Below are 16,765 nucleotides of genomic sequence, written 5' to 3' on the forward strand. Positions count from 1 at the left end.
TTAAGCCCTCCATTTGCTGTCACACATCCTTGGCAGAGCCACTAAGTAAACCTGGGAAGCGCAGGTGGCAGCTCAGCAAATGTCAGGTCTTTCCTCAGAGTTTGCAGCATAGTTAAGAAGCGTCTGCTTTCCTCCGTCCTCAGTACCGAGCACTGAAGGTGACCCTCCAAGACGGGAGCTCAGATGACGGGGTGGCTGGCGAGGCTCTGCCACACGCAGCACTTCAAAGCACCCAGCCAAACTGGCCTCGAGCAGTGTGGGGGACACGGGTGACAAATCATTGCTCACCGCATGACCTGTTGGCCTGGTGCACAGCCAGAGGGGTGATGGACAGAAAGCAGCTCCCAAAAAAGCCGGAGCATCAAACCACCAGGAGCAGCGTGTCACTCCTTGCTGCCCAGTGCACATCCAGGTGATGGGTGAGCATGACAGTGGCATGACCCTGACACCAAGGGGATCCCAGTGAAACCCAGGATGAGAGGGAGTCTTTATGCAGGAAGCCTCTGGATGCTGAGCTCCGAGCGATGCTGTCCTGCTTGCAATGGTGAAGCTGCAGAACATGAAGGCAAGTGGGAAATGCTCAGCATGGCTCCATGGCAGGCTGAGGGCAAGAGCAAGACTGCTCCTGCCCACATCCTGAGGCCACAAGATAATCCTGCAGAAGGATCCTGAGTGTGACCCTGCTTTCCATCGCTCTACAGAGAGCAGCACAAATCCCACCCGAGCGCTTTAACCCCAGCTTAGGGTAAAGGCTAGAAAGGAGGAGGCTGGGTCAACTTGGGAAGGTCAGGACACACAGTGGGGTGGCTTAAAATCCCCCCAAACAAGGGAAATCCCTCATCTCCTTCCTGATCACCCCAGATAGCACAGGTAGGGACCCAGCATCCCCTCTGCCACCGCCTCCCCTCCCGGGGACCCACCTGGAACCTACACACACCATCTGCTCTCCCCAAGCGACCTGCAGGTGGATGAGGACATCCCTCCCACACCATCTGCCTCCACACCAGGTGGCATCTACCCATCACCCTCATGTCCACCCCAGCCAATGTCCCTGGGCCCTCTGGCTCTGAAAAACCTCATGTGTGCTGCCAGTGCTAAACCTCCTGGGCAAATTCAAGTCTTCACTCAAGTCTCTTCGTGGCTGGATGCTACACACAGGGTGCAGAAACTTGCTGCTAAGAAACCTTACTGAAAACAGCGCCCATCTGCACACACACACAGAGTAGAAGGTGCTGCTCATCCCCTGCCCACCCAGGGAGGACAGGCACAGCAGCAGCCATGATAGCATGAGGCTGGTCCTCATCCATCTCATTCCAGGTCAGTAGTGCCAAGCCCAGCATTCACTATGGTTACCAGCCACTGCTTGCAAGTAGAACATACCCTTATCTGACCATGAATGTCAAATGGCAGAGATGTTACATAGACATCGACATGTATGTGGCAGGAGCCATTCACATGCTGTGGCATTATTTTTAATGATTAAAATGTCAAAGGATCTTTTATTTTCTCTGAAGGGTTCATTGCTCGAAATTCCCATCAGCAGAAGCTGACTCTGACCCCACTGTCGCAGTGGACTCCGTCATCCTTCCTACTCTTGAATGTGCCATGGGTGGTAGAGGAGGGTGCATGGCAGAGTTGGCACCCTTGGAAGGCAGGGTCCATCCAGCCCCACAGCTCGATCCACACCCCACAGCCAGGCTGCAGCTCCACCAGCTCCCCATGTTCAGCAAAGGTGTCACTGAAGCAGCAATGGACAGCTATAAACTGCAAAGGACACAGCAGCAGGGCCTTTGGGGCACGAATGCAGTCAGGAAGGGCACAGGACAGCTCTTGTTGCCCTCTTATGGTGCCCCAAAAGCCCACAGAGACTCCCTGGACATGGAGCACCCTGTTGCCCCTTTTCTTGTTAGGGAAGCAGATTTGAGGGGGAATGGCTGCCCAGAAAAGCAGTGGCACTGCTGAGGTAGGAGAGCTTTGTTGCTTGTTTACATGGCCAGAGAGGAGCAGTAATGGCCTACATTAACACAATACCAAAGGAGGGCCTTGAACCAAATCCAGCTTGAAGGTTGTGACCAGTCCATAGATAACTGGGAAGAAAAGCCAGTGTTTTCCCAGCAGAACTGCCTATTTACATCTGAAAACAGCACAAACCTTGCCCAGAGGCTGGGACAAACATCTCCTTTCACTGCCTGCTGCCCGTGAGGCTTTCACTTCCCTCTCCAAAAGGAAATTTCCAGTAACTGAGGTATAAAAATCAATGCAAGACTCTCCTCCAGAGCTATAAAACTCATATGGGAAGAGTTCTTCATCCCACAGCCAGTGTCATGGCAAGCTGCCCCCAAATGAGGTCACAGCCTCTGTGTGTGGGGAGCGAGAAAAGAGGCAGCTCTGTCTGCACCCCACCTGGTGCAGGGTTTTCAGGGTGTGGATCTAGGTGCTCAAACCTGCAGGCACCACCAGAACCATGGGCTAGGCAGGATTCCCTAACAGAGAGTCTCGGGTCACTGGTGAAGGTTGTGATGCCATGTCATCTGCCATGACACTGTGCTGCAGCAGTCCCTGTTTTTACATGAGAGTGTATGAAACAAGGGATGGAAGCAGAGAGAAATCTGGCAAGTGGGGACTGTCCTCCTCCACTCACCACCATGCCATATCCTGGGAATAACTGCCAGGACTCAGCTAAGAATGTCTTTCTGCCATATTCCATTCACCTTCCACCTGGACTCTGCATAGAAGATTAGGATTTGGGTCACGTGATTTTCCTGCAGAAGTGCAGGAATTGCCTTCCATAGCTGTCAGGTTTCTCCGTACATCAGGCTGCATGGGTCACTGAAGATTTCAAGGAGCTGTGACTGCAGACAGCGCACATGGAGCGAAACTTTGCGTTTCTCACAGCAGGCCTGAGGGAAAGTAAGAAAAAAGCTGGGTAATTGAGTGCTCAGCAGAACATGTGCAAGAGTCAACACTGCTTCTATGCACAGGGTCTTGCATGAAGCTGTATCAACATTTACCTGCTGAAAATCTCCAGTTCTTGGGCTACTCCAGCTAACATAATCAATGGGCCCACAGCTGTGGGCAGCATCCCTGCTGCTTCCTGCCCACTCCAGCCAAACCAGCTCACTCCTCTTCTGGGAGGTCATTTCATGCTAACATGAAATAATCAAAGACAACACTTTTCCAAAGGTTTCCCACTTCCACATACAGAAAGGACAAATATGAGCAACTACTGTGTCCCTGGCTGGGAGAAAGCGGATGATCCCCAATGTACCTGCAGGTCACACCCCGGAGTGGAACAGCAAAATCACAGGGCTGGGGTGGAAGGAGGAAGGTGACCTTCCTTTGAGCACATCCCATAACTGCTTTCACCACTACTGCTACCACTGAGCTCGGATGAAGCTGCCAACCTGTGCCACACACGTGCTTCCACTACACTGCAGACTCAGCCAGGTTTTCTGGGATTGAGAGCCTATTTACCCAGGGGATTTCAGCAAATAGGAGATTATCTGATTTACGGTGTTTTAAAACATGTTCCTGAACACCTCTTCTAAAGCGAAGGTGATGCCATGGGTAATTCCTGATTAAAGGAAGGTATAAAACGGGATGGCTGATAGTCAGTTCATTATAACCCAATCAGTCTTGATTAGGGAGGGAAAGCTGTGTCCTTATTAATAGTTTCTTTAATTGCTTTCTCTCCTTGATACCAGGGTAGCCTGCTGCCTGCTTGTGCCTGGAGGCCTCAGGTCAGAGCTCAGTGTAACTCATCCCTCATCCGTCAACATGGGGAGCTATAAATAAATGGTGACACCGGAGAGCAGAGGAAGAGGTGGAAAGAGACTGTGCTTCTCAACCTGAGATACTCAGTCTAGTCAGTTTATCCAACAGAAGGCGACTGGTGACAATCTGTACATATTAACCAAGGGGGCACTATTTCTGACAGCTGAGGGTTCTGGCCTGGCAAAGATAACACAAGATTCTCTGGCTCTTAGCTGGAGCTGGACAAATTTGGGCTAAAAAGAAGTTGCAGATTATTCAAAGTGAAGCAAACAGCTGCATGATCTCCACTAGGACGTATTTTTAAATCCTGAGGACCAGCTTAGTTTCAAGATCTGCTGCAGCTTATCCCCTAACACTCCTTCCCCACCCAAAAAAAGCCCAATTTGTGACTGAGAAGGAATCACTTGGGAAACCAAGAAGTGATTGCAGGTGATCCAAATGAGCCCTGGCAATTCATGCCAGGGGATTAAAGACTTATAGTGACAGTCATCCCTCTGACTTTGATCCCTCCTCACTTCTGCCACCCGCTGTTGCTGCCAGCATGAAGGGAGCATGCTCACCTCTGGTGCTTGCAGCACAGTCACCTGAACAGGACCAAGCCCAGCTTAATTAATGCAGCTGTCATGGAGGGGGCTGCAGTGGAGCTCACACATCCCTACCTCAGCACCAGGGAAGCAGGAGGACCACTGAGGAGAAAATCCCACAGCACGCCCTACCAGGAGGCAGCAGCGCTTGCCTGGGAGACCCTGCCCATGCACACATGGTAAGAGCTGGGAGGGAAGGGACGCTGTGAAGAGACCTTGCTGTGGAGGCACACAGACAAGAGCAAGGAACAGGGAGGAAGAGCCCTGTCTTCTTCTCTGTCCCTGCTGTAACCTGAATCACACATCTAGGCATTCAGCACCCTGCATTGCCTACAACATGATGCTTCATGACATAGAAATTTTCAGGCAGAGAGAGGAAAGTAGAACCAGTGTATACAGCAATGAGGACCTTGGGAGGTGATGCTATAGCCACAGTCATTCCACCTCCCTGTAAGCAGAAATGCCTATGCCTGCGCAGGTATGCGTGTTACACACAAGCATGCTTACACTCACACACATACCTTTGCTAACAGCAGAGGCAGGCACAGAGTCCATATTTTCCAGGTTTTACTTCTATATCTGAAAAAAGCAAGTTCATTTCTGGTTTCGACTCCCTGCAATTATCATGGAATGCCTCCAAGAGAGCAGCTCTGTCTTCTTGGTTGAGCGAAACTTTGATGTTCAGCACTGCACTCAGATGTTCCTTCCTTTCCAAAAGAATAAGAAGGCAGGTCAGTGAATGAGTCAAGGAAAAAATCATTCTTTCTAGCACTCAGTTTTGCTGGACCTGATCAAAGATTGGAAACTCCTGAGCTGCTTTTTGACACCCACTGGACACCTAACAAGGAGAAGGCCATAACACAAAAGCTCTGTGAGATATGGCTGAGTTCATGACTACCAAGCGTAGTGCCCACAGCATCCCAGTGAAATTGAAGGAAACTTCAGTTTAGGTTTCTCCTAGAAAAAGGTTGTATTTGGAATCTGCATTTGACCATTTGGAAGCATTTTTTATATCTTTTCTTGCCTCAAATGGAGCTACTTTTTGTTCATCTGGAAGACTCTAAGATTTTTGCTCTACATAGCATTGCTTTGCTGAGTGTGGCCACACATTTTAGTCTGATTAACAAACAGGGCAACTGTATCCAAGCCAAACAATTTTAAACATACAGGAATCTGCTGAAATCAAGAACTGTGCATCTACTCACACCAGGATGACCTCCTCTGAGGTCTGGATCAAAATAATCTTCTGAGTACTTTCTATGCCCACTTGCTATATAACTATATATAAATATATAGTTATAAATATGTGTATATATATATGCAAGAGAACAAGAATTGCTATACTCTATCACATAAGCAGCTTTTAATCAATAGCATCTTCAAAAGTAATAAACACTTTGGAAAAGAATACAGAAACCAGATGAAGCATAACATGATCTCTGTCTTTCTTGGGGTTTCGCTTCTGGCTGTTTGCAGTTTAGGGAATTCCTTCACCAGGGGTTATACTGTGCCTGTCATGTTGAATAGGCACTGAAATAATTATCTACCACAAATTGTCTGCTTCCCACTTGAAGCTATTCACACTTTTGACCTTCACAGCATCCTGTGACAGACAGCCCTACACTGTAATCATGTTAAGTTGGAAAAACACAGTCATTAGCCCAAGACGTCAGAACAAAAAATAGATGCAAGAAACCACAGACTTTAGAACAAATGCAGTTACTAAGATCTCACCTTCTCTGATAAAAATTGAGTTTCCTTTCTGTTAACAGTTTCCTGTGGGAAATGGAAGTATATATTCTTGCTGAATACACCTAGAATTTTGTGGAAATAGTTACACCTAGAAAAGGATTGGTGAAGTATTAAAGCCAAATGCCAAATACATGGAAGTTATGAAATGCCTGAGTTAAGGATGTTCTTGAAACCTATATGTGGCACACATGTGCCTGTAAATTGTCCATTTGAGTAGCATTTTTCCACAACACTCCTGCTTTGTTGACAACCATTTGATCAAGCCTTCACCTTTACAGAAGGACATCTCAACTCCACTGGTTAATGTCTGGCAACGTTATAAACGGTGCTAATCAGCATCTGCAAATAGGCAGCACTGAGCACATTCAAAGGTAAACATTGTGCCTGGCTGAGCACACTGCTAAACGTATCACAAGACTAATATTGCTGTAGGTCTTCTAGTGGCAAGCAATCATGCAAGAAGTCAAACCAATAAAACACCTTACCTTAGATCAGGAAATTCTTTGAGAATGGGCAAAAGGGCTATTTTCATCCCCTCAGAATCAGAAGCGTGAATAAGCTCTAAAATTGCTCGTATAGGATCCTTGAGGTGACCAGCTGCAGGACCCTGGAGAGAGGAGCAAAGGTGTGTTCAGGGCAAGGGGAGCTGCACACGTGTTAAAAGCTGGACTCACATCAGACTGAGGATGTCGCTGCACGGGTTAGGAGCTTTGCAGGACTGTCTGTGCATGTATAGAAGCCTGATTTCCTTCTAGAATAGGAGAAAAGAAACTGGGGTGTAGCCACAGATTTCTTCCAGGGCTGGGTGACTACCTTCAGCACTGCAGGATCCCCTCCTGCATTTCGTTTGGCAAAGCAGGCAAATGTTCCATATTATCCCCTACATTGCCTGTCCTCTCAAGGCCGTTTTGTCCTTTGGGAAGTGTTTTGCTTCCAGAAGAGGTAAGCACAGCCCTGTACCTATGTGAAAACAAGCTTTGTTGGCCAGACACGCTGGCATTTCTGCTGCCCTGGAGCAAGCCCAGGGACAGAAAATCAACCTTGGGGAGAGGGTGAGGGGACCAGATCCTCTATTAGCAAAACAGAAAAAACGGGAAGCAGGGCTGGACTCTGTAAAGGATATGACATGGCTGGTAGATGCATGTGGCCAGCTGTCTTTAAACTGGAGCACACAGAAGAAAGCCTCACCAAGAAACATACAGCATTTTTAGCAAAGCCGGATAAAGCAGAATGCAGATGAACTGCCAAGAGAGAGCTTCAGGTCTTGCTCACATTTTTCATTGGTGCAGTAATGCGATTAAATTGTTTCCCTGAATTATTGATGCCATCATGTCAACAGAGACTCTGTGACAAAGCAAACCTGGAGAACAGGCTGCGAAACTGGGGCAAGAGAAGCCCAGGCTCCCCTGATCTCCATGGGGCATTAGAAACAGCAGGCCATGTTCTCTGTGGGGCTCACCTCTGCGTTGAATATAAATTGAAAATATTAATAACAATATCCAAAGACAGTGTTCTCTCTCTTCCTCTGCACTGCAGATACACAGCACATCTAGCTCTGCATACCGCACAAGCTGCACTCAGCTCCTAAGGCACTGATACTGCACAGCTTCATACTTGGCAAGCTCACCATTACAAAATGCTAATTAATTTGAAGTTGTCAGATTTCGTTAAGCACTATATAGACAGGCAAGGTCAGAGGTAAAGAGTCTGCAATCTAAAAGGACAACAAAGAGGTGTCTTGTCAGCAGTACTTAAGTGCCTCTGACACGTACTGCTCATCGGAAAGAAGCAAGGTATTACCTAATGTGTTTTGAGGATGGAGGGGAAGGAAGAGCCTGAAGAGAGGGCAGAGCAGGGCAGGGAGCAGGTGCAGCCTGTGCAGCAACTGCACGATAAATTCAGTCCATAGCAGAGCACATATTTTGCATGAATAACCATGTACCTCATTTGAGTGAGGATCAGGCTGTTCCCTGCAAATCAGTGCTTCCACTTCAAGTAAGAAAGCAAACAGGCTGGGGACGCATGGGAAGTAGTGCTAACTAGATGAAGACTTTTTCCACCCAAGCTGAATCTAGGGGTTTAGTAGAGAATTAGATTTTCTGTATCTCCTTTACACTGTAAAACCAGCTTTCCTTGCACATTACATCCAAGGCTGATGCTGAGTGCAACATTACTGGTAAACTTCAGAGTTAAGATTAGAGAATCCTCCTGCTATTCCCAGTGGCTCAATTGCTCAAAGCATTGACTCATCTGTGATTGATCACTCCAGGAGAAGTGGGTCTTCGGCTAAAAACTGGCAGCTTCCAGCTTTCTACCATGAAACTAGTGCATTAATTGTAATGAGTCTGACAGCTTTTTAAAGGAGCCTACAGATGATCATTTCAATTTCATTTTATTCTTTGGACAAAGTAAGAATTTGCTGACAAATGACTTGCAGGGGGACTCAAATGGGCAAAAATAGATTTCCAATCCCTAGCACTTAAATTCAAAAGTTGTGAAAATGACTCAGGATTTTTGAAAGTATAAAAACCAGTAAAGTTGTGGTCTTTTATCTGCTCTGTCACATTTGAGTCCTGTTACCAGACTGACTTTGCAACCATTAGCGTGATGCTCAGTCCAGCCTTTTATGAGGCACTATGTGGGCACTCTCAGCCTGCATTTACAAAAGGGCTGTGCCGGGGCACATTGCACTGCAGTGATTCTCTGGCTTGGTTGAGTGGCTGCAGGGGGGGATGCTGCTGGCACTGCAGTCCTTGCCCTTGGGTAATCAACAGACCCATGTGACAGCCTGGTGACATCCACAGATGCTGTGTGCAGCACTGCCAATTACACCAGGTTATGAATTAAGCAAAGAGACCTTTTTAAGCTTCCAAAGTTCTTTCTGCAAATTAGACCTAACATTTTTCCACAAGTTTTCTTTGAAGGTGTGGCTCTGGTTTTACACCCCATCTGTCCCCTCTGCAATACATCTTTACCTCCTAATGGTGAGTTTTCCCCTGCAGGAAGACTCATGCCTCCCTGTGCAGCCGTCACCAACCACAACAGCATCAGCATATTTCTGCCTGTGAGGAAATGCTGCACCACAGGAAAATGGCTCATGCAGCAATCAGCTCAGCTCTGAGGGGCTGGGAAGGGCCTGCTGGGGGGGGCAGGAGGCCGCACGGAAGGGCAACAATGTCCAGGGAGGAGCAATCATACAGGGCAACACACGGAGAAGGTGAAGATGTGGGGCATCTGATTTGGTTTATCAGTCCAGAGGCTCAAAGGGAAGTACTGGGGGAAACACAGCTCTTCCTCATCTGCACCCCCGTGCCATGTACCAAGGCTTGCCTGGGGGAGCTGACAGCTTTGGAGCTGTCACACCAGCTCAGAGGAACTCGCCTCATTCTTATGTCAGTGGCAGGAGTGCGAAACTTGTCTCCTCTAGTCACACATTTCAAAACTATAAACTAACAGCTTCTGGCAGATCAGAAGGGCCATCAGCACATCTGACTGTCATTTCTGTGAAGCTGGATGCCACTGTGGTAAGACCCCTTAAGCTTTTCTGTTGCTTTCAGAGCCTTTTCCTCTGCTGGTACTGTTCTTGATGACAGAGAGCAAAACTGTAACCATATCAAAGACTTACTAAGCATTCTTTAAAGATGTCTTGCAGCATCCTATGGTCTTCTTCCATCTTGCTGACAATCCTCCTCCTCTGCACAGAAGACATTTTCCTGGAAGTGGTCAGGAGGGCCTGCACATACTCTGCAATAATGATGGCATTGACAGCCTTGACGAGGGCCTACTCCAGAGCAAAGACACACAGATTAACTTCGCTATACTGAGCAAGCACCAAATCATACCTATAGGGCTCTGACCAGTGTAGACAGTGGATATTCGGTCCATGCAGCTGGCTGCCCCATTTCTTTGCTTAAGCATTCCTTTAAAATGCCTGGTTTAATACATGGAGTACCTCCAAGCTGTATGTGGATGACATAAACATTGATGGTAAGTGTGGAGGAATCCAACCAAAAGCAATGGGATCACTTAGCTGACCCAAAGGTCACTGGCACTCCAGAGCAGCAGCAACACTTGCCTTAGCTAACAAACACATCACCAGGTGACAGCTTGGTCTCCAAAGCCAGATCCAGCCTCCCTGGATCATCCCCACCAGACATGGCCTAGGGCCATACCCTTGGGCACACAGTTGTGGCTGGGGACAGAGAAGTCACCTGGGCATCTCTGAGCCACCCACTACCTGCTGAGAAACCCTATTGCCAAGATCATGCAGTGCCCAAAAGGGAGAGTGAGGTTTCTAAGGGGGATGGGCTTTAAACCACATTTCACTAGCAGCTGAAATCAGAGCAGTGTTAGGCTGCAGTTCAAAGGTACAGGAAATCCTCAGTCCTGTCCAAAACAGACAAAGCAAGAGACAGACAGTTCTGGCACAGTGCTCCACTACCAAGCTGCTGCTTGCCCCAGCATTAATGTGACATAATGTCCAGTGATCTGTCATAATCTGACATAATGTCAGGATCTGAACAACAAAAGAATAGCTTCTTTTTTTTTTTTTTCTGTTCCATTACCTTTTTCCACGTATCAAAATATTAATTAAAATCAGCACTGACAAAGAGCCTGCAGACCTGGGAGTCCAGTGCTTAGGGGACATGTGCAGCACAGGTAGCAGCAGCAAGTCCAAACTGCGTGGGAAAGAGAGTACCCCAGGTACCAACCTCATTACCAAAGAGACAGACTTAAGGGTGTTGTGAGACTCTAGAAAAATTGTTTAGGCTACCTTAAAAGTGAAAAAACTCAGGTACTCTGTGAGCTTGTTCTTTCCCAACCCTCTGCCTGAGAGACTGTGTGTTTTGGGGGATTTGGCCCTTTCCCTTCTCTGTGTGTCCACTCTCCATCAAAGGCGTAAATACTCCTTACAGCTAACGTTAAAGCACATTAGAAGCTGAGATTTCCAATATTACTGGGGCAATGGCAGAATCAGAGATGGCCCAATGCTCCCCTTCTCTATTTGGGAGATACATTCATTTTCCACATCTCTTCACTTGGTTTCTCTGCTGAGATTACAGAAAGCTCCTAGTTGTCACAGTGAAGATGATATCCAACTCTGTTGGATAGAGGAACTGGACTGACATCACTTTTAAAGCTCTTTTAAAAACAGACAAAACTGTAGTTTGAATTCATGTTCAAATACTGTGCCATCCAGAGGTTCAAGGACTAGTTTTGGTAATTTCTTGAGTAATATCTTGTTCTTACCTTCTTACTTATTTCTTACCTCGTATGTGTCTGTCTTTTTCTTCCCAAATACCAAAAAACTTTGCTTTAAGGATTCAAGGATGTGGTCAAAACTGCTGTCACACTTTTTGAAGTGCTCCTTCAGTGTTCCCTGAGGAAAAGGGGCAGACAGAGTCAAAGGGTACACATGTAGAGACAGCACAAAGACAGTAGACATGGACTATTGTGCTTTTGCTTTTTCTGCTCTCAGAAACAGACTCCTCCTTGAGCTGCAGCATCCTGTGCCTTCATTTCAAAGAAAAGAAAACATTAAAGAAAGAAACAATTCAAACTCAGGAAGGATGTGTTAAGTTCTTAAGCCCAAACCTGGAAGACTGAAAACTATAAAAAACGGGTGACAATAGCTGTAATCTGGGAACTATGTAAAACGTGCCCCTCTGGACGGGGAGTGCAGGAAGAGCCAGCCGTTCTGCACCCTTCTGCTCTGATATCCTGCTCCCAGCATGGCTGTTGCCTCTTATTCAGTGGGAAAGTATAGAGATCATTTAGAAGGTAGGCAGGGCATAAATTCAAAGCCAACGTTGACACAGTCAGAGAAGGACTGAAGGCCTGAGACGTAGGTCTCCTGCTCCTCCCCAGGGTTGCCCACACTCCCTGTCAGAACCACGTTCAACTCTCACCTTGACATGTGGGCCCACGGGACAGGCTGGCAATGAGCTCTGGAGACTAAAGCTGTGCAGTGAGGCTAGAGTTTCTTTTGTCATTTTCTTTTTGCTGCCTTCAGCATGCTTGAGGGAGCCTGTGCAATGGGCCTGAAGATGCTCAGGAGAGCTTCCCAAGGAAGCATACACAACCACATGCTATTAGAAGTCTGCAATTGTGTGTAATTTAGACATGGAGCACCAGATATGAATATGGGTGTCTGAGTCAATAGTCTAATATTAGGAAGTATGAAGGGAGGGGAACTTATCCCAGGGGACAGGTAGATTTCTGATCAGCCTTCTCTATCTACATCCCGACTATCCACCACAGCCTTGGGCTCTGTGAGTTATCACTGGCCTGGGAAGATGCCCAGCTGCTGGGGATGAGTAGGTACCAGGTGAAGTTCAGCCCTTGGGGTATGGATGCACAGGAACACCATGAGGTGCCCATTTGTAGCACAACAGCAAATATTACCAACAGTGGAACTGGGATTCCAAAAAGTGGAAAAGATGGAGCTGTCAATATGCAGCTTCAGACAAGGCAGAGGAGGGTACTGGGCCTGAAGTTCAAACTATGGTTTCACTCCTTCCAAATGAGGACATGAGAGTGAAGTGCATGTCTGCCTTACAGTCTGAAAATATTCAGTGTTAATGTGGGTTTCCCATACCTTGACTTTAAAAGCCACTGTTCGTAGAAAATGCTCCGTAATCTCATCTTCCATCCTGTCTAGAAATCCATTTACCTTAACATCCTGACCAGTGCTGGCACTGCAAATGTATGTTAGCTTACACCAGACAGCCCTGTTAAAAAAAGGATATGGAAAGTATTGATCAGATGAAATCAATTAAATCAGGCTGTTCTCTCAGATCGAAACTCTTCCTACTGTAACCAACACATCATTAAATTGAATGGACACATGCTCAGGTCCAAGACTAGCTCAGTGGCTTGCATATGTGCACCCAACTTTTGGATGGCTCTCATTAAGATACTGCCACAAGAACACAAAAGCTCAAAGCACACAGATGCCACTTGTACCCATCACTACTGAGGTTAGATAAAAATTCAGTATTTTTGACAAATGGGGCTGGATGAACATCCTGTGTGCCTCTGACACCCTACAAATACAAGACAAGCAATTATCTTCCATCAGAACAACCCTCAAGTCAGGAAATCCTGGTTAAAATGGTCACCAGCTTGAAACTGGACATTTTACTTTCTGGAAAATCTCAGTGTGCAACTTCATTCTCAGTATCACTGTAAAGAATTACATAAAAGAGCCTCATAAGTATTCAGTCTAGGATTCAGGACCAGCAACATGCAAATACAACAAACAAAACTCAACACAAGGCTCTGATGTCAAGTAAGCACTGTGCATATGCTGGATTTGGGCATTTTGCTGGCTCCAGAGATCCCTGGATAATTTTGCATAGGAGGAAGAGAAACAGCCTTGCTTTCTTCATTGCTGCAAGCACTCCTGAAATTAGCTCATAGGTGCAAACAGCCTCCCCCACCCTTCTGCTCTTTATTGCTTCCCCCCTTCCTAGCAACCCCAGGGGAAGCCTGTCATGTTCAACTGGGTTTCAAAGCACTTAAGCTTGGGCTTACCCTTAAGTGCACTAACACATGCATCTCAGTGCAATGTTTGTGAGGCTTTCTTAGTGAAGGAGAATGAGGTCAGGGAAAGGAACCACGCAACAACACATGGCAGGGTTGGCCAGAATAATGTCCCCACATGCAACACAGCATTGCTGCCTGCCTCAGTGTTGTGGGCACCAGGAAGAGTGAGATGGTGGACCACAGGATACAGCCCCTGCACCTGCAGGGCCTGGAAGCAGGCAAGATGCAGCATCATGATGCTGCCAAGGCAGCAATCATGGCCCTGGCCACAGGTACAGCCCCTACCTGAGTCTCCCTCTCCTGGGACAGCACTGAGGGGTCTTGCTGACTGCAGCTGGTTCCCTCCATGCTTAAGGGCTGGTGTGCATGGAGCTGATCATCCATGGAGGCAAGGCTGACCCCATAGCAGAGTTAGAAGGAAATCAGACAGCAGAAAACTAATTTCACTTCCCATGCCACTAGGGCCTGGTTTCTAACCTGAGAATGCAGCAGTTCTCCAGGATCCATAAGCTACTGCAGATCTCTGGGCAGCCATCGAGCTGGAGAAAGTTTCTTACTTCATTTTCATAGCTAAATTAAAACAGGAAGACACATCTTTAACTGGTGTGCTTCATTACACATCTGACAGCATTAGCCCAGCAGTAAATGGAAGAAATGTTCCATGACTATTTGTCTTTTCAGCATGCACAGCTTCACTCCCCAAGATGGGATCTACAGCGGGACCAAGCCTGGACAGTGGCCACATGGCTGCCCCTCTTTCTGGTTGTTTTTATGTCTGAGCCTCTCCAGAACATCCCCTAAGGCTTTAACCTGTCAAGACAAGTCCAGGTGCACTTTGTTCCCTCAGCTTTACTCCAACAGCAAATGCTGAGCACATGAGTGGAGCTGATCTGGCAAAGAAGAGGAAGAGAGGTTTTGGTAGGAGGCTTACCAGGCTGGTCAAGGTTTCTTTAAACTGGATGTGTTGGGGGAGGGGGGCATCGTTTCATCCTAACACACCCAGTCAGTTGCCAGCACCTATAATAAATGCTCGGAGCGATGCAGAGAAATTCCAGCCGCTCCAGCCAATGAACCGGCTTCATTTGGAGCTCGGCTCAGATGCCTCTATACAAACGCCCGTAGCATGGGGAAAAAACAAGAGGAATTAGAGATGTGTGCACGACTGCAGGAGTATGATATAGTAGGCATCACAGAAACATGGTGGGATGGCTCCTATGACTGGAGTGTTGGAATGGAAGGTTACAGGCTCCTTAGAAAAGACAGGCCTGGCAGATGGGGAGGGGGAGTTGCTATTTATGTTAGGGATAGGCTGGAGAGTATGGAACTCTGTCTGGGGATGAGTGAGCAGTCGACAGAGAGTTTGTGGGTCAGGGTTAGAGAACACCTATGTTACAGACTGCCTGATAAAGAGGAATCTGTGGATGAAGTGCTCTATAGGCAGATAGGAACAGCCTCACGCTCACAGGCCCTTGTTCTCATGGGAGACTTCAACCACCCTGACATCTGTTGGAGTGAAGGTATGGCCCGGCACAAGGAATCCAGGAGATTCCTCGATTGTGTGGAAGGTAACTTCCTTCTGCAAGTAACAGAGGAGCCGACAAGGAGAGGTGCCATGCTTGACCTCGTGCTCACCAACAGGGAAGGGCTGGTTGGAAATGTGACGCTCCAGGGCAGCCTTGGTTGCAGCGACCACGAGATGGTCAAATTCGAGATCCTCAGGACAGTGAGAAGAGCGTGCAGCAAGCTCACTGCCCTGGACTTCAAGAGAGCAGACTTTGGCCTCTTCAGGAACCTGCTTAGTAAGGCTCCATGGGATACAGCCCTAGAGGGCAGGGGGGCCCAAGACTGTTGGTTGTTATTCAAGGATCACCTGCTCCAAGCTCAGGAGTGTTGCATCCCAACTAGAAGGAAGTGCAGCAGGAGGGCCAGGAGACCTCCTTGGATGGATAAGGAGCTGCTCAGGAAAATTCAAAGGAAAAAAGAGGCTTATAGAAGGTGGAAGCAGGGACAGGCGGCTTGGGAAGAATACAGGGATGCTGTCCGGGAAGCTAGGGACCAGGTGAGGAAGGCTAAGGCCCAGTTAGGATTGAACTTGGCTAGGGATGTTAAGGGGAACAGGAAGGGATTCTATAGGTACGTAGCGAATAAAAGACAGACTAGGGACAACGTGGGCCTCCTCCGGAAGATATCAGGAGAACTGGCTACCCTGGATTTGGAGAAGGCTGAGGTTCTTAATGACTTCTGTGCCTCATGCTTCACTGGCAAAGTCTCTGACCGCACCACCCAAGTCTTGGAAGGCGGACGCAGGGACTGTGAGAATGAAGACCCTAGGCCCACTGTAGGAGAGGATCTGGTTCGAGACCATCTTAAAAACCTAAACGTACACAAGTCCATGGAACCTGACGAAATCCATCCACGGGTCCTGAAGGAGCTGGCGAATGAAGTTGCTAAGCCACTGGCCATCATATTTGAAAAATCATGGCAGTCAGGTGAAGTTCCCGACGACTGGAAAAAGGGAAATATAACCCCCATTTTCAAGAAGGGGAAAATGGATGACCCAGGGAATTACAGACCAATCAGTCTCACCTCTGTGCCTGGCAAACTCTTGGAGCAGATTCTCCTGGAAGGCATGCTAAGGCACATGAAAAACAACAAGGTGTTTGGTGACAACCAGCATAGCTTCACTAAAGGGAAATCCTGCCTGACCAATCTGGTGGCCTTCTATGATGGGGCTACGAGACCGATGGACAGGGGCAGAGCAGTTGACATCATCTACCTGGATTTGTGCAAAGCGTTTGACACTATCCCACATGACATCCTTGTCTCTAAATTGGAGAGACATCAATTTGATGGGTGGACCACTCGGTGGATAAAGAACTGGCTGGATGGCCGCACGCAAAGAGTTGTGGTCAATGGCTCGATGTCCAGCTGGAGACCGGTAACGAGTGGTGTCCCTCAGGGATCGGTGTTGGGACCGGTCTTGTTCAACATCTTTGTCGGTGACATGGACAGTGGGATTGAGTGCGCCCTCAGCAAGTTTGCCGATGACACCAAGCTGTGTGGTTCGGTTGATACGCCGGAGGGAAGGGATGCCATCCAGAGGGACC

The 16,765-nt window shown here is 47.7% G+C and overlaps 1 protein-coding gene across 1 annotated transcript in view; it reads right to left on the minus strand.

Annotated features, from left to right (window-relative positions):
• Window positions 1–1,721: 1,721 nt before the first annotated feature.
• The window catches only part of LOC308221240 (exocyst complex component 3-like protein), a gene marked incomplete at its 5' end in the record, with an annotated part of 58,723 nt that continues 43,679 nt past the window's right edge, over window positions 1,722–16,765 (minus strand). The window contains 7 exons of the mRNA XM_080618226.1: window positions 1,722–2,900; window positions 4,880–5,065; window positions 6,596–6,717; window positions 9,736–9,891; window positions 11,380–11,490; window positions 12,709–12,841; window positions 14,136–14,228. Of these exons, the coding sequence (XP_080474352.1) occupies window positions 4,885–5,065; window positions 6,596–6,717; window positions 9,736–9,891; window positions 11,380–11,490; window positions 12,709–12,841; window positions 14,136–14,228 (796 nt within the window). The 3' untranslated portion in view covers window positions 1,722–2,900; window positions 4,880–4,884. The remainder of the gene's footprint in view (window positions 2,901–4,879; window positions 5,066–6,595; window positions 6,718–9,735; window positions 9,892–11,379; window positions 11,491–12,708; window positions 12,842–14,135; window positions 14,229–16,765) is intronic.

This window comes from Psittacula echo (assembly GCF_963264785.1).
Source record: "Psittacula echo genome assembly, chromosome: 5".
In the NCBI taxonomy this organism is placed as follows: domain Eukaryota; kingdom Metazoa; phylum Chordata; class Aves; order Psittaciformes; family Psittacidae; genus Psittacula; species Psittacula echo.